The sequence below is a fragment of the Macrotis lagotis genome, chromosome 5 (genome assembly GCF_037893015.1).
Source record: "Macrotis lagotis isolate mMagLag1 chromosome 5, bilby.v1.9.chrom.fasta, whole genome shotgun sequence".
Taxonomy (NCBI): domain Eukaryota; kingdom Metazoa; phylum Chordata; class Mammalia; order Peramelemorphia; family Peramelidae; genus Macrotis; species Macrotis lagotis.
The window spans coordinates 175726548-175750578 of record NC_133662.1 but is presented as its reverse complement, the minus strand read 5'-3'; the positions used below and the strand labels follow the sequence as shown (position 1 = coordinate 175750578).

At 37.6% G+C, this 24031-nt stretch overlaps 1 protein-coding gene across 2 annotated transcripts in view; it reads left to right on the top strand.

Annotated features, from left to right (window-relative positions):
* The window catches only part of TAGAP (T cell activation RhoGTPase activating protein), a 157896-nt gene that overhangs the window by 87780 nt on the left and 46085 nt on the right, over positions 1–24031 (top strand). Inside the window, exon 1 of one of the 2 annotated variants that reach the window (XM_074187953.1) lies at positions 17189–17415. The exons of the other annotated variant lie outside the window; for it this stretch is intronic. Coding sequence (XP_074044054.1) covers positions 17246–17415 — 170 coding nt within the window. The 5' untranslated portion in view covers positions 17189–17245. Of the gene's footprint in view, positions 1–17188; positions 17416–24031 lie in introns of those variants that run through there. 2 annotated transcript variants of the gene reach the window in all.

Here is a 24031-nt window from a genome sequence, read left to right as displayed (position 1 = left end):
ATATATTGAGGGATACAAGAGATGTTGTAGAAATATAATTTTTAAAATGCAATTGGTTTGGGGCAGCTAGGTGGTGCAGTGGATAGAGCACTGGCCTGGAGTCAGGAGTACCTAAGTTCAAATCTGGCCTCAGACATTTAATAATTACTTAGCTGTGTGACCTTGGACAAGCCACTTAACCACATTTTCCTTGCAAAAACCTAAAAAAAAATGCAATTGGTTCCATGTCAGGAGTAAGGAAGCTTATTGAAAACACACTGAGGAAGTGAGACCATAGTGATACAAATAGCCTTGAAAAAACAAAGATGTTCAGGGGACCATGGTGAGTTCCGTTTTAAACATGTGGAGTTTGACATGTCAAGGAAGTATCCTAGTAATGGCATCCAGCAGGTAGTTAGTGATGCAAGCCTGAAATTTAAAAGATTAGTGAAAGATGGTCATTTAGATGTAGGAATCAGATGTGCAGAGGTGATCATTGCATTCTCTAGAGCTCATGAGATGAGATGAGACACAGAGAGAGAATGAGACAGAAGCTAGAGAGACAGAGAAGAGAAAAAAGTGAGAAGAAAGAAGAGGAGAGGAGAGAGAGAAGAGAGGAGAGAAAATGAGAGAAGAGAGAAAAGAGAAGAGGAGGGAGACAGTGGCCAGAAGATTGCAAAATTGCAGCAATGGAAACTGAGAAGCAGTTAAGACAGATATGAGGACCAAAGGGAAAACAATGCCAGAAAAACCAAGGGAAAAGAAGGCAAGAACCTGGTCACCAGTGACAAAAGTTTCAGGAAAACAAAATGGAATGAGGAATGAGAAAAGGTCTTTGAATTTAACTGTTATAAGATAGTTGATAACCTTAGAGAGAAAGAATCTAGCTGTTAAAAAAGAAATTATTAGGATGATAATTTGATAGTAAAATTACAGTGATCTTGGGGTCATTGTTAGGCATATGTTTGAATAGGTAGATTTTTTTTAAATCCCAAGTTCATAGGAGTGTGGCTATGAAATATGAATGGCTCATGTCTATACCCCCAGTTAGAGAGAAAGTTCTCTAACAATGGACTTGGGAATGGTTAGAAATCATAGTCCTGCTCTTTAAAAAAAAATGTCACTTTCAGCTGTGAGGTTCCCAGAGCTGTCGCAGATCCTCAAACAACAAAGAGATACAAAGAATTTGTCACAGTGATTATGGGAAATAAGATCAGTCAGATGCAGTCTTTAACAGAATAAAAGAACATTATTAGGAATGGGCATCAGTGAAAACCCATCTAAAAAAAAGGGAAGGAGTGTAAGGACTTAGTTCCTTGTATTTGTTTTGTCTTGAACACTCCAGTAAACTGACAAAAGCATCCAAGATAAAGAGTTCTTCTCTCTTTACTCTTCACCTCCTTTGGTCTCGTTTGGAAACTATGATTTGAGGAAGGCAACCAAAGATGTTTCTGCCAACAGAAACTGTGCTGCTTCCTTTGAGAGATCCTTAAAACTCCCACTTAAGGGGGGGAACCCCATACTACAGTTATGATAGCATGGTAGCTTCCTCTCTTCTTCCCAAGACAGGAGGAAATACAATTTCCAGTTTCTTTAACAACTTAGATCTCTCTACAGGTACCTGGCCAAAGCGTTACTAGAAAGTGACTGTATTCAAATCAGAACTAGACTATATTCCAAACAGCAGGCATAAATGTTGTGAAGAAGAAATTGAAGATGAGAGAGAAAGAAGAAATAGCTGAGGGAGCAAGATCCCATGGGAGACTTGCGATGGAGCCAAGAGCCCAAATAGAGGAATTGACCTTAGTCAAAGCAAAGGTCAGTCCTAGCTTGGTGAGTGAAAGAAAGGAAAGACAAGGATTGAAGAAAAAGAGTTCTAGGATTTAAATAAAAGGAAAGACCTTGTTGCAAATAACCTGTTTCCACAAGAAACTGCTGGGAGGAAGGAAAGGAATACTTCTGCAGGAAGTTTAAGGAGAGAAAAGCTTTGAAATAGATACTTTGGGGAGGGTGATAGCCAAGCAGAGAAAAATGAAAGGATTGACTTGCAGCAGTAGGGTGCCACATACATTTGGAATGGACTTGGTTTCACTTCACCAAGTTAGTCACACAAGGTTGTGGTTTGAGCAGACAGAGGACAGGGGACAAGAAATGTAAGGGAATTGGTCAGTCATAAGGTCAAGTCTTAGAAAGGAGGGAAGTGAAACCAAAACTTGAAGGAGTCTGAGGAAACAGCAAGAGATGCAGATACTCAAGGTTTCAAGGAGGAGGAAGGATAGGGTTAGAAGGCATGAGGTAGGGGAGAGATGGAAGAATGGGAAATTATAATAGAAAAATGTCAGAATTCCAGGATCATGAAGGTAGCATAGTTATTGAGTGACAGTGAGATCTAAAATTGATAGGATGGACCAACTCTGGGGATAGGCTAAGAAATAGGTTATGGAAGGAAGAAAGGAATGAAACAAATGTTTATTCAGTACCTATTAATATATCTAGGTACTGTGATAAGCATTTGCTACAACAACGCTAGGAAGTAAGGGATATTATTATCCCCGTCCACTTCAAGGGAAACTGAGACAAATAGAGGTGAAGTAATAGATCCAGAGTCACGCTGTTAGTGTTGGATTTGAACTTATAAGTCTTCCAGAATCCAAGCCTTGTTTTCTATCCAGTCCTCTAACTTGCTTCCTTTACAGACTACCACTCTTGGGAGTTATGGAAGTGGATGGATTGGGAGGATATGGTGTTTTAGTGGATTTCAACATAAATTTCAATTTCCCAAATATGAGTGATTGGAAGTGAAGAAGAAAATTATGATTCAGGTTCTAAAAACTCCTTGAGAAAGGAGAATGACCTAGAGTCAGGCAGAAAATTGTTACAAGGAACTATACTAGATGAAACATATGGATGTGGCGTAAACAGGTGATGGAGTGGACCTCAAAGGAAAATTGTCTACCTTGGAATGGTAGCAAAGGAATGCTCTGGAAGTGATGGTGAAGATGGAGGAGGATGTCAATTCTTCCTTTGGTTCACTTTGTTGGGGAGCATGAGAGAAGCATCCAATTCCTGAATATATGGCCAGTGAGTCTGAGACAGTCATGTTACCATTAGTATCAGGAGAAGGAAATGGTGGGAGGAATGCAGATATAGGATAAAGGGGACCTCATTAATAACAGAATAGGAATTTCTAGCATGTATAAGAGTAGGAAGGTCAAAAGAAGAAGTGAATAGTGAAGGGACAAGACTAAGGCCCCTAGGGATGAGAACACAGGCAGAGGTAGGAGGGAGAAGAGATCTTTCAACCCCAGAAAATGATGATTAAGAACCATAGGAATCAGGAACTGGTAATTTGTTCCCCAAAGGATTGGGGAAGAGTCAGCTGATTGAACGTTCCATCCTCCAGGGGACAATGATGAGTAAACATATCATAAGTATAGACAGTTCTGTGACTTTCCACAGTGGATCTCTCTAAATATGGGAAAACTGAATGTGTAAGTGAGAGGTGTAGATGGTGGGTAGTTCCAAGTAAGTAAATAATTAGTGGTCAAGTCCCCTAAACCAGTCTGCATTATACTTGGTACCAACTCTGTAGCTTTACCTTAAGACATCAAGGTATGAAACCCAACCTGAAGATACTCTAGACCAGGTGCAAGCATTCTTAAGTTTCTGAAAGCATAGACTTCCATTGTCTTGGGGTCTCTGCAGGTCAAATTCTGAGACAGATGTGAATCTCCTTCAAGGAAGGTCATCTGATACCTCTAGCTCTTTAAAGCCCAAGGTCTCTTATGGATTATTCACTGGGACACAGAAAGGTACAGGACCAAGGACACTCCATTAGAAACTTCCCTCTAAAGAGATATCAACTCATTACTATCTAATAAATATATGTCAGTTTAATAAAATATAATCAAATATGATATTAAAAGATCCTCCCATCTGTATCCTTGATACATTTCCAATCTCCTTAGTTATCAGTCCTTTCTGTTTAATCTATGGTTCAGTCATATGGGACTATTTGCTGTCTTACACATATGGCAAAGATCCATTGACTGCCTAGATCCTTGACTTTGTTCTAGCAGTTTTCCATACCCTAAATGCTCTTCATCCTCAGTTCCCCCTCTTGGAAGCTCTGTTGACAGCTTAAGCATCAGTTTCACCTGCTAGCATCCTCCCTCCCTAAATTACATTTTACATATTTTGCCTTCATTTGTGTAAACTTACATGTGTCCTTCATGTCATCTTTTCCTTGTCACTTCCTTGAGGCAGGGACTATTTACTTTTGTCTTTGTATCCCCAGGATTTGGCAGATATTTAGGTGCTTAATGAGTGCAGTTTATTGATTGATTGATTTAATAACTGTTCTTGCTAGCCTATGTGTTTAATTCTATAAATGATCCTAATTATAATAGATTATTTTCCAGTGACCACCAGAATCCTTTTGATCCTTTTCCTTCTGGAAGACAAATGATTCCCATTTCTACTCTAATTTTTCTTCCCTAAAAGTACTTCCTTAAAACCCAAGGAGACTTTAAAAATATTCTCTACTTTCCCTTGTGACAAAAAGTTTAGATTAATTAAAATAACTGAACACACATACATTTGATGTTTGATAACACATATCACATTTGCCACCTATAGTCTACCACCTTTCTACCAAGAGGAGGAAGATATGTTTCAATAATAGTTCTTTAAAATAAAGATTCTTCATAACATTGATTTTAATCATGTCATTTCTCTGTGTTGTGTTCTTCTATGTTACTATAGTCATTTAAAATATTTTCTCTCAGTTTTGCTTCTTTTATATTCCACATCATTTCACATAGTGATAATTCTCTTCCATTCCATTTCCATGCCACTATTTGATTCCCCAGCCACTGAGTACCCAATTCTTTAACAAACTCTTCATCTCACCACATCTTGACCCTGCTGGTTTTAGTTCATTTTCCTCTTATTAGTAGGAGTTTCCATCACTTTCTCCACTTCCCAACATCATGACATTGACTGGGAAACAAACTCAGTTCAGATATTTGGGAGGCAGCTATCTTAACCACTAGACCACTTCATGTGGGTGGATGCCTGTAATGCATTTAGCTGAGGTGTCTTCGGTTGAGATTTGCCTGGAGGATGGAGAAAGCAGAACTTTGAAGCTTATTTGAAAATTTTCTCTCTGTCACATTTGAAGATTTTCTTTCTTAGGCCAGGAACTACCCTGAGTTCCAAAGGACAGAAGAGCTATCTATGGGCAAGGACTTTTGGGGGGGGGGAGAGAGAGAGAGAGACAGAGAGACAGAGAGACAGAGAGACAAATACAGGCAGATAGACAGAGACAGAGAGACAGACAAAGAGGCAGAGAGACAGAGACAGGCAGAGAGACAGACAGACAGAGAGACAAATACAGACAGATAGACAGAGACAGAGAGACAAAGACAGACAGACACAGACAGGGAAAGAGGAAGACAAAGAAGGGGGAGAGAGATAGGGAGAGAGGAAGGAAAAAAGAGGGAGAGAGGGAGAAAAGACAAGAGAGGGATAATTAACTTGATTGATTAATAGATTAGGATTAACAATTCCTAGCTGAATGATCTAAAGAACTGGTCATTTAACTTTTCGGAGCCTTAGATTCTGTCTGTAGAATGAGGAGAACACTCAGGAAAAAGTTAAATTAATGTTAACATCCCACAGGGTTGTTGGGAGAAAAGCACATTGTATTCATACATTGAAGTTTAAAATGCCAGATAGTATTTTCTGCCTACAGGGAAGGGGGAACAGGTGCAGAGGCCCCAAAAGGCTCTGAAGACAGACTGGTTTGTTTTTATTTTTGTTTACCTAGCCCCTGTACAGTGTCTTGCACATATTAGAAACTATATATATATATATATATATATATATATATATATATATATATTCAATTTTTTTAATTTGGAAGACAAATTGATGGAAAGGAGAGAACTAAGGGGCAAGAGACTCTGATGATGGAATAGAAGTTCTTAGGACCTAGAAGGAAGGAAGGAGAGGAAGGCAGGAGTTCTTACAATACTGGAGGTGTGAGATATTAAGCTTCCAATACACCTTTCACTATTGATTTTCTACTTTTCATTTCCAAGGATGATATATCAAATATCTGGATGAAAAATAAATGAAATGTTATAGGATATTCATGTTTTTGGCATCATATCGATTAAAAATGTGAAATCTGCCCCTATTTTTTCCATTTCATCAGAAATTTAGTTAAAACTTAGTCAAGTTTGGGTCATTTCAGCTGTTGCTGCTATTCTTTAAGAGGTCACTAGCAAGCGTTAATATTATGAGAGTCAATGTGTCTGAGAGATTGAGTCCACGGAGCTGGAACCAAGACATGATGTCCCTTCACCCACTGTGAGATCAAGGACAAATCTTAGTAACAACCAAATAACTCTTCCCTCTGTGCCATCACCTCTAAAACCTTCAGAAGAAAGATAGCATGTCAATACTACAATTCATCTTGTATTTGTAATGAACTGGAACTATGAAAGAGTTTTTATTAACGTGTCATTTCTTTCCTGAAAATTGTTTATGTGTTTGTTGTGAAAGAAAAACAGAAACCACACAGAGCAAACTGCATGTGTCTCCACACAATAAATGCCCACAAATGGCATTTTGCCTTTATGGAAGGGTGATTTTTTTAAAAATTTAATTAGGTTTCTCCCCTATCATATTTCTTTATTTGTTTTTCATTTTGATTTTTCCCCCTTTATTCATTCTCCACTTCCCCTGTGAACCATTCTCTATGACATTACTGACTCTCAGATTATTTCTGGATGATTTTAAAGCCCTTTGGATTTTGACTGCTTAAGTTGGTTTCCACAATGATCATAACCTTATCAGGGTATGCTGTATATTAAAGATAAAATATATTATATTCAGATAGGACTGAAGTCCTCCAAGCAGGTCCATACAAATGATAAGGGGCTCATTCACCTCCTGACAGAGGATATCAGGAAAAAAGATATACATGTAAGGGCATGAATAATGTGGAGATTTGACCATGTACTTATATATTAAGATTCTTTTCTTAAATATTTGCTGGGAGCAGGAATAGTTGTGGGGGTGGGGAGAGTGAGAGAAATTTTTTTAAGGTTTTTGCAAGGCAAATGGGGTTAAGTGGCTTGCCCAAGGCCACACAGCTAGGTAATTATTAAATGTCTGAGGCCAGATTTGAACTCAAGTACTCCTGACTGGAGGGCCAGTGCTCTATCCACTATGCCACCTAGCCGCCCCGAGAGAAATTTTTAAAATATTTTTACTTGACAAATAAAAATGTTATTTTAAAATTAAGAATAGGAAAAGCATTTTAAAGTATGTGATTATGCATATAACCTACAAAATTCTGACTTGTTCATTGCAATAACCCTGGGAGGCATTATCCTCATTTTATAGATAAGGGAACAGCCTAAGAAAAGTTAAATAACTTGCCCAGGGTCACTGAACTATTAAGTGTCTAGGGCAGGATTTAAATTCAGTTCTTCCGGACTCCAAATATAGCCCTCTTTCTACTACGCCACCTAATTAGTTGTCACAGGACTATCTGAATTATATCTGGAAAGAAAATACGGGATTCTGACTTCTGGGAAGAGTGATCTTGTTGATTCAGGAGTGTGTGATAACCTCACAAGGTGCCTGAAGACAGACACTCTGACCTCAACCCAAACCTCACAGTGTTGAGTCAGTTCTACAGAGTTTCTTAATGGACTTGCAGGGTGATGTAAGAAATCGGCCACTTCTAATAAGACATGTGCTTTCACTGAGTATCATATGAGGACCTTTCATGGGGAAAGGCCCAATACTCTGTCTTTCACGTATGCTGGCAAACTGAATTCTTCCCATTTTACTTAACTTTTTATTTTATGCTATTTCATTTTATTTTTTCCAATTCCATACAAAGATAGTTTTCTACCTTCATCTTTCTGTAAGCTATATTCAATTTTCTGTAAGCTTCCACCACCCTCCCTCCCCTCCCCCATTTTGTTTAACTTTGTCATTCTACTCAACCCAATCCAACATGTGGTCCATGCCTATTTAGTGCCCTGGATTTCTGAGTCCTTTCCTGGTGCCTCTCATCATAGTGTGAGGGTGACTTGGTTTCTCAAAGGCTTTGCCTGGGAAACAAAGCTGGCAGCCTCTGCCAAGTCGGAGCTGCTCTGAGTATGACCTGAACACCTGTCATCTGAGGCCCAGTCTGGTTCACGGGGTTCATTATCAGAAGTCTGACTGGCAAGTATGAGCTATTTAAATCCTAACCACTCATAGAAATAGTGGGGACACATAGATAGCAAAGTGTAGGATAGTGGCCTTGGAGTCAGCAAGATCCAAATTCAAATTCTGTATCAGATACTAGCATCAGTCACTCAACCTCTTGGAGACTCGGTTTTGATCTGCTAAACCTTGGGTCTAATCATGTCATCCTATTTAGTAGAGTCCACTAATTCATATTACCTACAGGATAAAAGGAAAATCTTCTATTTCACTTCCAAAGCCCCTTATAACTGGTTCCTTCTTATAATTTCACATTTCTTACAGTTTAGTTCCTCCAGGGACTCTTTTTTTTAAAACTTTAAGTTACTTTAAGAGGTGGCTAGCAATTCATTTAATATGAGAGTAAATGTTTCTAAGAGAATGAGCCCACAGAGCAGGAAACAAGACATGATGTCTCTCACCCACTGTGAGATCAAGGATGAATCTCTCTGAGTAACAACAACTAAATGACTCTTCCCTCTCTGCAATTGCTTCTGAAACCAGAAGGGAGATAGTTAAAAAGGCAATTTTTAATATTCATTTAAAATATTTTATTTCTCCTACATACATATAAAGACATTTTTTAACACTCATTTAAAAATGTTTTATTTCCCCCAGTTACATATATACAATTTAAAAAAATTAATTTAAAATATTTTATTCCCACCCACCCCATTATAAACACAATTTCTAACATTCATTTAAAAAAATTTTGAGTTCCAAATTTTTTTCTCTCTCTTCCTCAACTCCCCCCTTCCTGAAGTGGTAAGTTGTTTGATATAGTTTATACATGTTCAGTCATTTTCCATATACTCTTGGATCTAGTGACACTGGCCTTTTTGGTGCTCCTGGTCCAAGACACTCCACCCCCTGACTCTGGACATTAATAGCACTTAATACATTGTCTGGATCATTATAAGTGCATAATAAACATTTATTGGCTGATTGATTAACACATTTACCCAGCATATCATAATGATTGTTGACCTCATTTTTGTCCTCAGTAAAAAAAATGAGGGATTGAAAGGTAGCTACATGGCAGAGTAGATAGAATGCCAGGCCTGGAATCAGAAAGACCTGAGTTAAAATCTAGTCCTCAGACACTTATAAGCCAGGTAACTAAAATCTAACCCTATTTGCTTCAGTTTCTTCACCCACAGAAAGAAAAGTGTAAGCACTCTGGTTTTTCTGTCAAGAAAACCCCATAAGAGGGTCATGAAGAATCAGACACAAATGAAAATAACCACAAAATTATGGGGTTCGAAATATTCATTCAAGCTCCCTTCAATTCTAAATCAATTATCTTCTGATTTATAAGTATTCAAGCTTGCCAGAGTGCTTCCCTCCTAGGTAGGTCGTGCAGGGACCATTTCCATTTGAGGAACCTGAAGCCAAGAGAAATTAAATGACTCCTTTGTTGCACAGCCAGGAGGTGCCAGAACCTAGAACCATTTATTAGTACATACAGGGATTACCACCAGAATCTGTGGAAAGAGATGAAAGTCTGGGTCTTATTCTATCACATAAAGATCATAGGACCAGAGGCTCATAGACACCCAGAGGTGGAAGGGATCTTAGTTGTTATTGGTTCCTAGTCCAATCCCTTCGTTTTGTTTTTTAATTGATATTTTATTTTTCCAATTACATACTATAGTAGTTTTTCAACATTCATTCATTTGCAAATTTATAAATTACATATTTTTCTGCCCCCCCCCTCCCCCCGCCCGTGACAGTCTGGTAAAAGTTGTACATATACATTTGTATTTAACATATTTACATATTAGCCACTTTGTGTAAGATGAATTAGGACTAAAGGAAAAGAAAGCAAACTATGAAAGAGGAAGGAAGAACATAACAGAAGTTTTAAAAACGTGAACGTAGTGTACATTCAGATTCTTGGGTTGTTATTTTTTTCCCCTCTGGATGTGGATGGCATTGTCCATAGCTGGTCTCCAAGAATTGGCTTTGATCTTGGGACTGCTGAGAGGAGCTGCTTCCATCATAATCAATTGATTCATAATGTTGCTGTTAATGTGTACAACGTTCTTTTGATTCTGCTCCCTTTGCTCAGTGTCAGTTTATGTAATTCTTTTAACCACTCACCAATCTCTTCATTTTAGAATGAGAAAAAAGAAGCCCAGAAATTCAAAATAGTTTGTAATGAGAAAAAGGAAGCCCAGAGATTCAAAATAATTTGTACTAAGAGGCTCAACTGAGATCAGAACCCAAGTCATCCAACTCCAAATTCCCATTTTTTCCTACTATGTTATGATATCACTTCTCTTGAAATTGATTTCATGTAAAGTTTGTGGAATCATTCATTATTTTATAATTCATACATTATTTTATACACTTCATAGTTCACTTTTATTTCAGTCTTGAAAAGGATAACAACAAAGGGGGGAAGGAAAGATTGGGGAAAGATACACCAAATAATAATAATAATAATAATAATAATAATAATAATAATAATAATAATAATAATAAACATTTATCTAGTACCCACTATGGATCAGATTTTGTGAAGCACTTTACAAATTTATTTTATTCTTGCAATAACCTGGGAGATAGATTCTATCATTATCCCCATTTTGTAGATGAGGAAATTGAAGCAAAAAGAGGTGAAGTGACTTTGTCCAGGGTCACACAGCTGGGACCTCATGTCTCAGAAGAGTTATTACTGGAATTTTCTTTATTTTTCCTTCACATGAATAAAAATAGGGCATCTTGTCAGGTCCAAATATCTGCTTTGTTGTTCATCTGTCTCCTGAGTTTGTATAAAATGGGAACAGTATACCATTTTTCCAGTTTTCCCACAGGCTCACCAAAGTGACATTTCACAGCCCGTTCCAGCCCTTGAAAAGGTAGATGTGATCCCAAAAAACCCCATAAAATTTAGTGTTGGTGAGAAGGCGAATGGGATCCCAAGGAAAAAAAACATAAAATTTAGTATTGAGAGAAGGTGGATGGGATCCTAAGAAGAAACATAAAATTTAATATTGGTGAGAAGGTGGATGGGATCCCAAGAAGAAACATAAAATTTAGTATTGGGGAGGGTGCACAGTTAGAGAAGGGACAGGGAGGGAAGGGAGGAACATAGAATCAAACACAGAGTATCATGAAATTTTTTAAAATCAGCTAAAAAGTATAAAAAAAAAAAAATAACTGACAGGGCTATCTTTGGAACCAAGGTAAAAAAAGACATGCCCAGAGGCTCCTTTATTGCTTCTGACAGCCCACAGGCAGTATGGGGGAGACGTGTTATTTACAGTGGGTGTGATGTGCCAAATCTCATTCTCCCCTTAGAAACAAAAATGTGCTTGGAGAGAAAGGCAGTGGAGAACAGGCACCATGGAAAAGTTTGAGTCATTGCCTCAGGCAGCCACTTGAAAAATAAGACTCTGGGAAGGGACATGGGAATTAGGTTTCCTTCCAAAGAACAGTCCTTGATAGCACTCAGCGAGTGACCTCTTTAGGAAGAGGAATTTTAATTTTCTTTAATTTATTTACACATTACTAAAATATTCTTGTAAGAGTAAACATAATACCCCCTCCCCCCACAAAAATATAAAACCTCATGGGAAATAAAGTGAAAGAAAGAGGAAAAAAACTGTGTTTCAGTTTGTGTTCTGATACCATCAGCTCTATGTTGGGTGGATCACATTCTTTATCATAAGTACATCATAGAAGTTACTTCCATATTTTTCCACAGTTGCTGTTGCTGATTGTAATTCCCTCCATCCATTCCTTCCCACTAAAATTTATTATATTTTCTCTCTCCTTTCACTCTGTCCCTCTTCAAAAATGTGCTGTGGGGCAGCCAAGCGGCCCAGCAGACAAAGCACTGGTCCTGGGGCCAAGAGGCCCCAAGCATACATCCCACCCCAGAGACACACCTGGTCCCATGGTCCTGGACAGGCCACCCAATCCCAGCACCTTGCAAAAAGTAAAAAAGAAAATGCGTTATATCTGACTATCCTCTCCCATGATTTACCCTCTCCTCTATCCCCTACACCGCCCCCATCCCCTTTCCTTTTTCTTCTAGATTTCTATACCCTATTGAGTGTGTATGCTGTTTCTTCTCTGAGCCATTTCTGATGAGAATGAAGGCTTAGGGAGAGGAATTTATGAGATGTGGTGAACCATAAGAAATGTGGCCCCACCTAACTGATCGTAGTAGTCAAAGGGAATGCCAAAGCAAGCCCTAGCCATTTGTAACCCCTCTTCAGTTGAGCCTAAAGGTTAGGCTTGGAGGGAGCGAGCCTAGCAGGTCCAGGATGTTTTACACTTGTGCTTTCTTATTAGAAAAAAGGAAAATTGTGGTGAGAGTTGAGGGTAGGCAAGAAAATGGGGTCTGGATCCATGATTTCATCCATATAAGAAACTCCTGATGCCAATGTAGATCAACAACTACTCGGTAGCTTATAGTTTTTTTTTAAGTTTCTCCTTATGTGGAGTTGAATCTGCCCCTCTGGCGTTTCCAGCCTCTACTTCTGCTCTCTGGGGCCAGTAGGACATGTCTAATTCGTCTTCTGGGAGCTAGGAGGCTCAGCAGACAGATCACTGAGCCAGCAGTCAGGGAGATGAGTTCAAACCTGGAATAAGATAATTTTTAGCTGTGTGACCCTAGACAGGTCACTTAATCTTTATTTGTTTTAATCCATTGGAAAAAGAAATGGCAAACGACTCGGGTATCTTGACCAAGAAAACCCTCTATGGAACAATGAAGAGTTGGACACACGAATGACTAGATGACAACATCCCTGTTGTCTTTCAAATACTGAAAGAAAACTATCATGTTTTCCTATGATATTTCTTCCTTAGGCTAATATCTCCAGTTTCCTCTAAATGAACTTTTACTCCATAGTCTCTAGTCACCTCATCATCCTTATCACATTCATTTTACTCTCTTCCTAAAATAAAGTACAAAGAGCTAATAAAAGGAAAAAAAATTTCAAAGATGACCACCATTATTCTCATCAAGGTAAAGTATAGTGTGACTCTCACCTCCCCTTGTTCTGAAGCCTATTCCTCTAAGAATAAAGACAGGGTGAGCTGGAGTCAACTCTTGTGGTTCTGAGCTCATTGTCAAATTTTCAGTGTGAGCATTTACACTTCATAAATTGGCAAACATTACAATCAAGACTTGATATCAGTTCTTTTGTTGATTGTCTTGACTTTAAAAAGTGATGGAGAGAAAACATCAATAGTATCAATGAAACTTTAAAGAGTGTCTTGTTTTTCAGAGAGATGGTTGCTAAACATTATACCAGCTCCTTGCTGAATGATGGCTAATACTGTATTAGCATTTTTGGCTTCCATGTTACATTATTGAATTTACAATCTATCCCAACCCCTCCCCCCAACCCTTGAAGTGATGATGCTTCCATTCTGGTACTTAAACAGTTAACATTTTGGAAACCAGGTATAGGACTTTACATTTCTACCCTCATATTTCACCTTATTAGAGTGATCTCAACAATCAAAGAAACCTCTTGTAGAAAAAAAACTTCTCATATTTTGAAACACAACTCTCATCCTCAAGAAGCTCATATTCTCCTGGGAAAGGGGAGGCTTAGAACTAGAGTGTTCTTGCAGCCAGCTCAAAGTGATTCAGGAGAGTCAACTGGATTTTCAGTGGACATTTACACCTTGGAAATCAGCAAATCACACCACCACAAATCATGGTGCGGCTATAGTTCAGGAGAGGGATTGAGGCTGAATCTGAATAATTTGGCATTATCTCTGTACTTTTTTTTAAAGTTTTTGCAAGGCAAATGGGGTTAAGTGGCTTGCCCGAGGCCACACAGCTAGGTAATTATTAAGTGTCTGAGGCCAGATTTGAACCCAGGTATTCCTGACTTCAGGGCCGGTGCTTTATCCACTGTGCCACCTAGCCGCCCCTCTGTACTTCTTTCAATCAAAGCAAAGAAAATAACCAACTCTATTTTAAGGTTATAGGTGAGATAAGATCCTAACACACCTCCTCACTTCTCACAAAGTCACTTTTGTTTTTTATTCATTTATTTTAAAGTGAAGTATATGGAGAATAAGAGATAGAAAAGGATCAAGAATGAGTTGAGTAAAACAAAAAGAGCAAAAAATGTCAAATCAAATCTGGATTTGAATTATAGCTACTAGATTGCACAATGCTTGGAGCCCTTGTGCCAGGGTTAGGAAAACCTGAGTTCAAATCCAGCCTCAGATCATTCATTATAAGCTGTGTGACTCTGATCTCTTAACCTCTGTCTATCTCAGTTTCAACTGTAAAATGGAAATAATAATAACATATACCTTCCAGGTTTGTTGTAAAGTCCAAATGAGATAGCAAACAATATATTCTTTTTAAATTAATGCTTGCTTTTTTTCCCCTTCTATTGACTACCTATCTGAGCTTTGGGAAAGGGACTTCTCTCTCTACCTCAGTTCTCTCATCTGTCAAAGGAGACTGCTGAATTAGATGGTCTCAAAGGTTCTTCCCAGCTCTACCCTACAGGAGCCTGGGAGTGAAGAAAGATCTGAATGTTCAAAAGGTGATCTCTTTACCTTGGGATGTCTGTGCTATTTATTATATGTGATGATGTTTTTCAAGTGAAAAATGCAAGTCTGACAGGTTTTTGCTGCAAGATGTGGAGTGAATGTCTCCAACATTTGCGCCACAAATACAAGTCATCCTATCATGAGTCCAACTCATGTCTCACCCCTTTGACAAAACCTTTGACTCTTTTAGTCCCCCCAAATTTCTCTTTTTTATAAAAGTACTACTAACCCAAGTCAGCACTAGAAAGTTTGGACTTTATTATTCTCTGTTTTTTTCAGTATGTTAGGATCTTTTAAAAAATTACCTCAACTAGACTGTCAAAGACTTCAAATGTACTTCTTTAACATCTTCAGCAACAACTAAACAAAGCTGAACAAGTAGGCATTCAAAGTATGGATTATGTTTGTTTGTTGATGACCCAAAGAAAATTTATAAAGTATGAAATATAACTATAATGTTAAAGTAAAAAAATTAAAGTAATAAAAATATATAAAATTATTTTATAAAAATTTTTAAATTTTAATAGTGAGAAGGGACTGAAAGACTAGAAATCTGTTTAACCCAATCATAAATATTGCTCTTAGAAAATTCTTATTTTCTTGAAGCAACTAGGTACCCAATGGAGAGAGGGCTGGATCTTAACTCAGATCTGGCCTCAAGTTCTTGCTAGCTCTGTTACCCCAGGCAAGTTACTTAACCTCTATTTGCCTCAGTTTCCTCATAATAGTAGTACTTACCTTCCAGGGTTGTTGTGAGGATCAAATGATATACTATAATGTATGTAATCAGATATAATAATTGTAAAGTGACACAGTGCCTGGCAATAGGAATGCCTTATAAGTGTTAACTATTATTATTATTATTATTATTATTATTATTATTATTAATTCTCTATCTCAGCCTCAATTTCTTCATCTGTAAAAATGAGGCAGGGGAATGAAAGCCCTTGCCTCCCAGGATTGTTGTGAGGATAAAATTGAATATTTGTAAATTATTTTTTGCAAACCTTAAAACATCATTGAAATGCTACTTAAATATTATTAAATTTTTTATTATTATTTACTATTATTACAATTATTCTGACTCTGGAAAGTAAGTATCTAAATGGAAAACTAAATCAATCAACCAAAGTGGTGTAAGTCTCATCCTTATCACTTCTCAGCTATGGCCTTGTTCACACTGCAGCCAGACTGGCTCATTTTTTTCTCATTATTTTCCAAAGTTAGCATTTCAGTTCCTTCCCTCCATGTGCTTCCATGGACCTAGAATGTATCTACAAGCCTTGAAATGTTGCTTCTCTTCTCTTTTGTCTTGTTTCCTTTAAGACTCAACTCACGTTTCATGTCCTAAGCTTTTTGTATTTCCACTAATTGTCAGTGTTGTTTCCCTCCTCAAATTATTCTATATATTATAGATAGATGGATAGATAGATGGATAGATAGATAGATAGATAGATAGATAGATAGACCAGTGTCCATGTTGTATCCTCCCTTCCTCCCCCTGTCTCTAACAGAATGTAAGATCCTTGAGGACAGGTACAATTTTGTTTTGCCTTTTTACTGTCAGAACCTGGAATAGTAATATAAGCATGGTAGGAGTTGAATAAATACTTCTTGGATTAGATTAGATTGAACAATTCATTTAGCATCTGTGAATTTCTTCATCTTAAAATCTGATGATCCTTAAGGTTCCTTCCAGTTATAAATCTTAAAATCCTAAAATCTCACAATGACAAAATGGAACAAATGTATTTTCAGTGTTTTTGATGCTTCTTAAAGGTTCAAAGAGGAAGCAATCTGATCATTCCACAATTATAAAGCCCTTGGTTTATTCTGAATAGAACATATTATTGCATATATAGCATTTACAGAATTACAATTTTGGATTCTACTCCATGGTACAAGAGAAAAAGTGGTGAACTTTGAAGGCGAAGGACCTGGGTTTGAATCCTAGTTATGCCACTTATTAGCAGCTGTATGACCTTGAAGAAATTATTTAACCAATCTTGGCCTGAGTTTCTTGATCTGGCTGTTTTTATTAAAATGTTGAGCAAATAATACCTTTCAATACTGAATCTACAATGAACTCAATGATGATGACATTGAGCAATCCTAGGCCAGACCTTCTCACATGCAACTTCTCTTAAACTCTGGATTTTAGTCTTTAAACAAATGCAGTTATTAACTAGCATAGTGAAGTTAAAACAAGCCTCAGGATCACTTATCACCCAAGTAGAAGTTTTTTCAAAATCCACAAACTCATAAAATATTTCATTGCCCTCACCAAAGGGCCATGAAAAATCCAAAGAGATGGCCAATGGCATGACCCATAAAGGATTGGGAGATGCCAAATTTGGGTTTCTGGGGGGTCTCATGACACATTGAGCTTTCCTACCAAACTTCAAGGTGGATAAGGAAGACAACTTTTTTTTCTCCCCTTCCTTTCAGGTCTGGCATGAGCTTTGCCTTAAAGCACAAACTGCCTCTGAATGAACTCTCAGTGATGTCCTGTGAAAAAAAAGAAGAGGAAAAGCAAAAAGAGGATGGAGATTATGAGTGTAGACCCAAACCAGGGAATTCTCTCATCTTCACTTGGTCGACTGGCAACTGCATTGCTGGGTTTCGGTGAGATGGGAGCAATATTGGTTGTAGGTCTACCACACAAAGCCCCCCTCAAAAAATGAGCCAACTTATCCTTGTGTAGAAAACGGGGTGTGAAAGCTCTGGTAGCAATGGTAGATCCCCTCTGGTGTCCATAGCGGCCACTTATGCCTGTTCTTAAGTTTCATCCACCTAGGTTAATAATTAGGGTTTTGGAGAAGCAGACTTACCATAATAAGGAGAACAAATAGATTCTTACTTTAATAATAAAGGGGAAACCAAAAGCATAAAAAAAATTATTTTAAAATGTTGAGTTTGCATCTTTAAACTATCTTGGAATCACCTGGACCAACTGGCATAATCCCACCAGTTTCAAGACTTGGGATGGAAAAAAGGAGTGGGGGGGAGTTATATTTGCCACACTATTTTTTTTCTTTTAAAAAAAAGCAAGGTTTCATGCCTAAGCTAATCCTAGAGGAAAGAAGTATGAGATTCAAACATCATTCTGTTAACAAGTATAAAAAGTATTGAAAAGTGCTTACTAGGGGCCAGATACACAGTAAGTCAAAAACTAGTCCCTGTTCTCAAATAACTCTTATTTTAATAAGAGAGAGATTGCATAAAAACAATTAGGCAAACAAGATGAATACAGGACAAAACCAATAGAAGGAAGTCACCAGAATAAGGGGTGGTGGTGGTAGAAAACACTTCCTGTGGAAGGTGGGCTTTTAGCTGAAGATTTGGAGCTGAGATTGGGATTCTTTGCATCACAAATTCAGATCATCATATTTAGTCTTAGACACCCAGGATATTTGAGCTGTAAGGCAGGGGTAGGGGAGACATTTTTTGCCAAGGGCCATTTATATATTCATAACATCATTTGCCTGCTAAATTTGGTCAAATATTTAATTACTTCACCCCTAAAAAGCTTCTAGATTCATTGAATTTTGAGTCTGGCCTTGGTTGTCATGGTAGCACCAGACCAGATGATTTTGTTGGGGCCTGCCCGACAGACATTCTTACCCCTGCTATAAGGGATAAGAATATTCCTCTGGTCATCCAGACTTCTCTCTTAATAGATTTAAAAAATGAGGACTTAAAGTGGCTATGATTTGGTCAAGTTGGACATTCCCACCCCTGCTATAAGGGATAAGAGTATTCCTCTGGTCATCTAGACTTCTCTCTTTAATAGGTTAAAAAAAAGTGAAGCCTGAAGAGGCTATGATTTGGCCAAGTCATATACTAGTGCCTAAGTCTCTGGGGTTCAGTAAAGGTTCAGAACTTGCATTCTAAATTTATGGCAAAAGTTTGCTGTTTGCAACCCTTTCCCTTATGGGCAGCCTCACTCTGTCTCCTCTCCCTAATCACAATGCATATCTCGGACACTGATGCTCTCTACCTTCTGGCTTCTCATAGCTGCTACCATAGCCCCTCATTTGGGCCTATTCCCTGCAAGCCAATAGTACATGATCTTGAGTTTTTCAGTGCCCTCTCTCCATATCTTAGTCTCTTAGTCTCCAGTATTTGAATGGATCCAATCAGATAAACCCATATTAATATCCTCTAGGCAAGATTTTTGGTACTGAACCATTTCTTTTAGGTAAACATATTTTAGCCCAAAAGTGGCTCAAAGAGAGGGAATTTCAGAATCTGATAGAGGATGGGGGAGGGGAGGAGGTAATTATTATCATTATTATTACTTATTATTATTATTATTACTTAGTAGTAGTAGTAGTAGTAGTAGTAGTATATGAATCCTTGTCATGTTTTGTAGACATCTACACATTTTATCTTTGCACAGGGACAGCCCTTTATATTTGGTGGGAAATGGAATACATTTCCCCTGATAGGGTCAATGGGTGGAACTGTAAAAAGGGGAAGGAGAGACTACCGTGGGGGAAGAGAAAGAAGAAAAATGAGGAAGATCAGGCAAGGAAGGTGCTCTGTTAGAAATATCATTATATACTACAATAAAGCTACAACTACACAGCACCCTCAGCATTGAGACATCCTGGATAGCCAAGTCTCCTGGATAGTATAAATTAACATTTCCTAGCTAATTCTTAAATTGATCATATTTTAACCTTTTTGGTTAACTTGGGGTCCTCATTATGAGAACAAAATTTTTATACTGTGCTGCAAAAAAATAGAAATATATATCACGTAGGTAATTACTTAAAAGTTTGCAAAGAGCTTCACATATGTGATCTAGTTAACTGTCCATAACTGTTCTGGGAGGTAATACAATTCCCATTTTATAAATGTGGAAATTGAGGCTTGAGTGGTTTGTCACATAGTCACACCGCCAGCATCAGAGCATTGCAGTCTGATCCAAAACCAGAACAAGACAGTAAATGTGAGTCTCTGATACACTGAATGAAGGAGCCAAAATTGGACCACACCAGGACCTCTGTCATTTTAAAATTTTTAACGAATGGGTATTAACTAAAGACTGAGGTGCTGTATGAAGCAACAGTCTAAGGAAATCATGATCAGGGAGGGCCAATGTGACCACAGGCTGATTTAGGTTAATGTGCAGGAAATGGTTGGCATTGTGTCACCTTCCTTGCTGCAACTGTCAAGAAAAACAACATTGGTTTTTTTTTCCCTTAAAATAGATAAACATGACCCCACTAAACTTCATAGGACCAGCCTAGTATGAAAAAAAAAGTCAGCTTTCACTGGCTTCACTTTTCATGTCATCTCATTGTAGAGGGGAGAACAGAGAGAGTATTTTCCATCTGCTCACTTGTAGAGGCCAGATCCCCATAATTGGTCAATTTACATTCTGATTGCTGGCAGATTCATGGGTCTTTGAACCTGGTGATCAACATCTGAATCTCTCAGGAAATGGATCACTTTTATGTATTGAAACATAGCTTTTGTAAAGAATGTAAGAAATCTCATGGACAGATTGTGTGATTAAGCTCTCCTCTATTGATACTCTGTTCTCATGATTCATAAAAATTGGGTTGTGTCCTTTTGACCAGTTCTTCCTCTTAAGTTGTGTAAGGACATCAGATCATTATCATCACAGAATGGCTATTTCTCTGTCTACTCTAATGTGGTCAGCATAGAGCCTAAAAGCAGAGTTTATCATTTGCTAATAATTAGAAAGGAATGACTAATTCTTTTCTGGTCATTTTCAGGGAAAGAATCAAAGGAAAGAGAAGACAGACAAGACAAATAGATTAGATAGCTAGATAGATCAGTAGATTGATATATAGATGAATGGATAGATGGATGGAAGAATGGATGGATAGATAGATGAAGCATTTATTAAAAGCTTATATAAAAACTAGGCCAGGCAAGTTCTGGGGGATACAAAAATAAGATAATGATGTTTCTTATTTTCAAGAAACTTTATTCTATTACAGGAAGACAAAACATAGAAAAGGGGTAATAGTGGTGGAGGAGAAGCTAAAGAAGATGAAGAGGGAATTGTATATTTGAGTCTTATGATATGGAGGTTCCGGGAAGGTAATCACCAAAGACTGAATTGACCTCAGGATGGAGGGATGCTGTAGACTGAAAGATTCAAAAATATTTCTTTGTCCTCTGCAAAATCAGATTCATCAACCTGAATGCTGATGCCATACCCAAAACTTAGGATGTGCACCTCTTTCCAGTTGTCTAATACATAGAAATTCTTTGCAGAATAGCTATGGTGGAAGGTAGCTCTACTCTCTATATACAAATTTTTCACAGAATCACAGAATTCAGCATTTAGAAGAGATCTTATAGCAAACATACATTCTGATCCATACATTAAAAAGAATTCCTACTCCAAAAAACTAAAGAACATGTAGGCATTAAGTCTTTGACCAAATATTTCCAATTATAGAGAACTATCATCTCCCAAAGTAACCCATTCTCCTTTTAGATAGCACTAATCATTTTGAAGTTTTTCCTGAAATCAAGATTAAATTCATCTCTTTGCATCTTCTTCCCATTGCTTTTTATTCTGCTTTTTGGAGTCACACATACTTTATTTTGCTTAAAGACAGCTATCATAACCTCAGGGCTAAATATCCCCATTTCCTTTAGCCAATCCTCACAGGGTATATGGACAAGGCCCATCCCCCTCCTGGTTGTCTTCCTCTGGACCAGTGCTTATTGAAGTTTAGTTCAATGACCCCTAGTAGTCCCCAAGACTCTTTCAAGGAAAGTGTGACATCAAAATTATTTTCATAATGATACTAGAACATAAACATTTTTAATATGGTAATTTTTTTGTCGCTGTTAAGTTGTTTTCAGTCATATTTGACCCTGTGTGAATCCTTTTGGGGTTTTGTTAACAAAGATACTGGAGCAGTTGGCCATTTGCTTCTCCAGCTCATTTTACAGATGAAGAACCTGAGACAAACCAGGCTAAGTAAGTTGTCTAGTGTCATGTAGCTAGTAGTGTCAGAGGCCAGATTTGAACTCAGAAAGATTAATCTCTTCCTGACTCTAGGCCTGGCACTCTTCACTGGTCACCACACTGCCCTAATATGGTAAATACCAATAGATATAGCCTATATAAACAAAAAAATTTGGTGGGAGGGGGAAGAAGACATTCTCAGCAAAAATTATAGTAGCTAGAAGTAAGTACAATCTCCAAATGTTCTAACTAGAACAGAGTAAAATGTGCTTCTCATGATACAGCCCACAATCACAACATGTTGTCTGTCATGCCAAAATTGTTGATGAGCCTACTAGCCCATTAAAACCTGTAGATCAGGGGCGGCTAGGTGGCGTAGTGGATAAAGCACTGGCCTTGGAGTCAGGAGTACCTGGGTTCAAATCCAGTCTCAGACACTTAATAATTACCTAGCTGTGTGGCCTTGGGCAAGCCACTTAACCCTATTTGCCTTGCAAAAACCTAAAAAATAAATTAAAAAAAAACCTGTAGATCTTGTTTCAATGAACTGCCATCCAATAAAGCCTCCATCTTGTACTTGCAAAGTTAGTTTTTTGAACACAAATGGAAAACTTTCCATAATATTGGCATTTAACCCTACTGAATTCCAGTATATTAGAATCAGGTTAATGCTCTAGATTTTCAAGACTTTTCTGGATCTTGACTCTGAGTTCCAATATGTTTTGGTTATCATATTCAGCCCTGAGTCGCCTGCAGATTTGAAGAGTATTCTATCTCTGCCTTTACTCAAGTTACCAGTAAAAATTTTAACAGGACGGAATCCTAGGGCACAGACTCCTAGGGTACCCCACTATAAATCTACTGCCAAATTCCCATTGACACATTCACAATTACACTTTTGAGTTGTTCATTCAACTAATTCTGAATCCATCTATTTATATTATCATTTGGATCACCTCTCTTCATTCTTGGTTCAGTTTCATTTTCATAACATGAAATATTTTATCTAATGCTTTGCAAATAAATGCAAATAAACTTTATTTATAGTGCTATCCTGATTTATCAGTCTAGTAGCCCTGTTATAAAAAAGAGCAGTCTGCAAGTTTATATGTGTTTAAAAAAAGAAATAATTTGACTAGCATAGCATTCTCATTTTTAAGAAAGATTTTATTTATTTTGAGTTTTACAATTTTTCCTCTAATCTTGCTTCCCTCCCCCCACCCCCCACAGAAGGCAATCTGTTAGTCTTTACATTGTTTCCATGGTAAGCATTGATCTAAGTTGAATGTGATGAAAGAGAAATCTTAACCTTAAGGAAGAAAAATAAAGTATAAGAGATAGCAAAATTGCATTAATAAGATAACAGGGTTTTTTCCTAAGTTAAAGGTAACAGTCTTTGGACTTTGTTCAAAATCCACAATTCTTTCTCTGGATACAGATGGTATTCTCTATCGCAGATAGCCCAAAATTGTCCCTGATTGTTGCACCGATGGAATGAGCAAGTCCATCGAGGTTGATCATCACTCCCATGTTGTTATTAGGGTGTGCAATGTTTTTCTGGCTCTGCTCATCTCACTCAGCATCAGTTCATAGCATAGCATTCTTAAGGAAGCCCCATACTTTTCTATATATTCACTAACCAAACTTTGGAATGAAGAGAAAAGCTTATAAAGGTAGAGTTTACAGGCTTGGTTTCTTCCCCTTTTTTGGAAATTTGAAATTGATCCTTTTCTTTGATTCCCAAACTAGTACACACACACACACACACACACACACACACACACACACACACACACACACAAGCAAAATTTTTATTGTTCTCAGTTTTTAATAGCAGTCTCAGTTCATTCTGAGTTGTAACATTTTTGAACTTACTTTATAGAGTGATGCCATGTTTTTTATATTCATCTTCTGCCATCTGACCTTGCTTCTGTTGTCTAGCCTTGTGCTATATGCATTTTTTTAAAAATCTGGGTGTTGGTGAGTTTCCTGAGAAGCCACATCTATCTTTCCAGAAAACAACTTTTACTGTCTTCTATGGGACTATTTACTTTCCTATCTTTATAATTTCATTCTTTAGTTTTTCATTTCTACTGAGCTAATGATTTCCCTCTAAGAATTTGATTCCATGGGAAAGCCACCTTACTCTGAACCTCTCAAAATTTCTTCTCACAAAATTGAGGTTTCCTGGCAGACTATACCCAACTTTCCTCTTCTCCATCTCCTAGTTAGGAGGAAGTAGTTACTTCTTGCCTTGGTTTCCATCTATTCTACCCT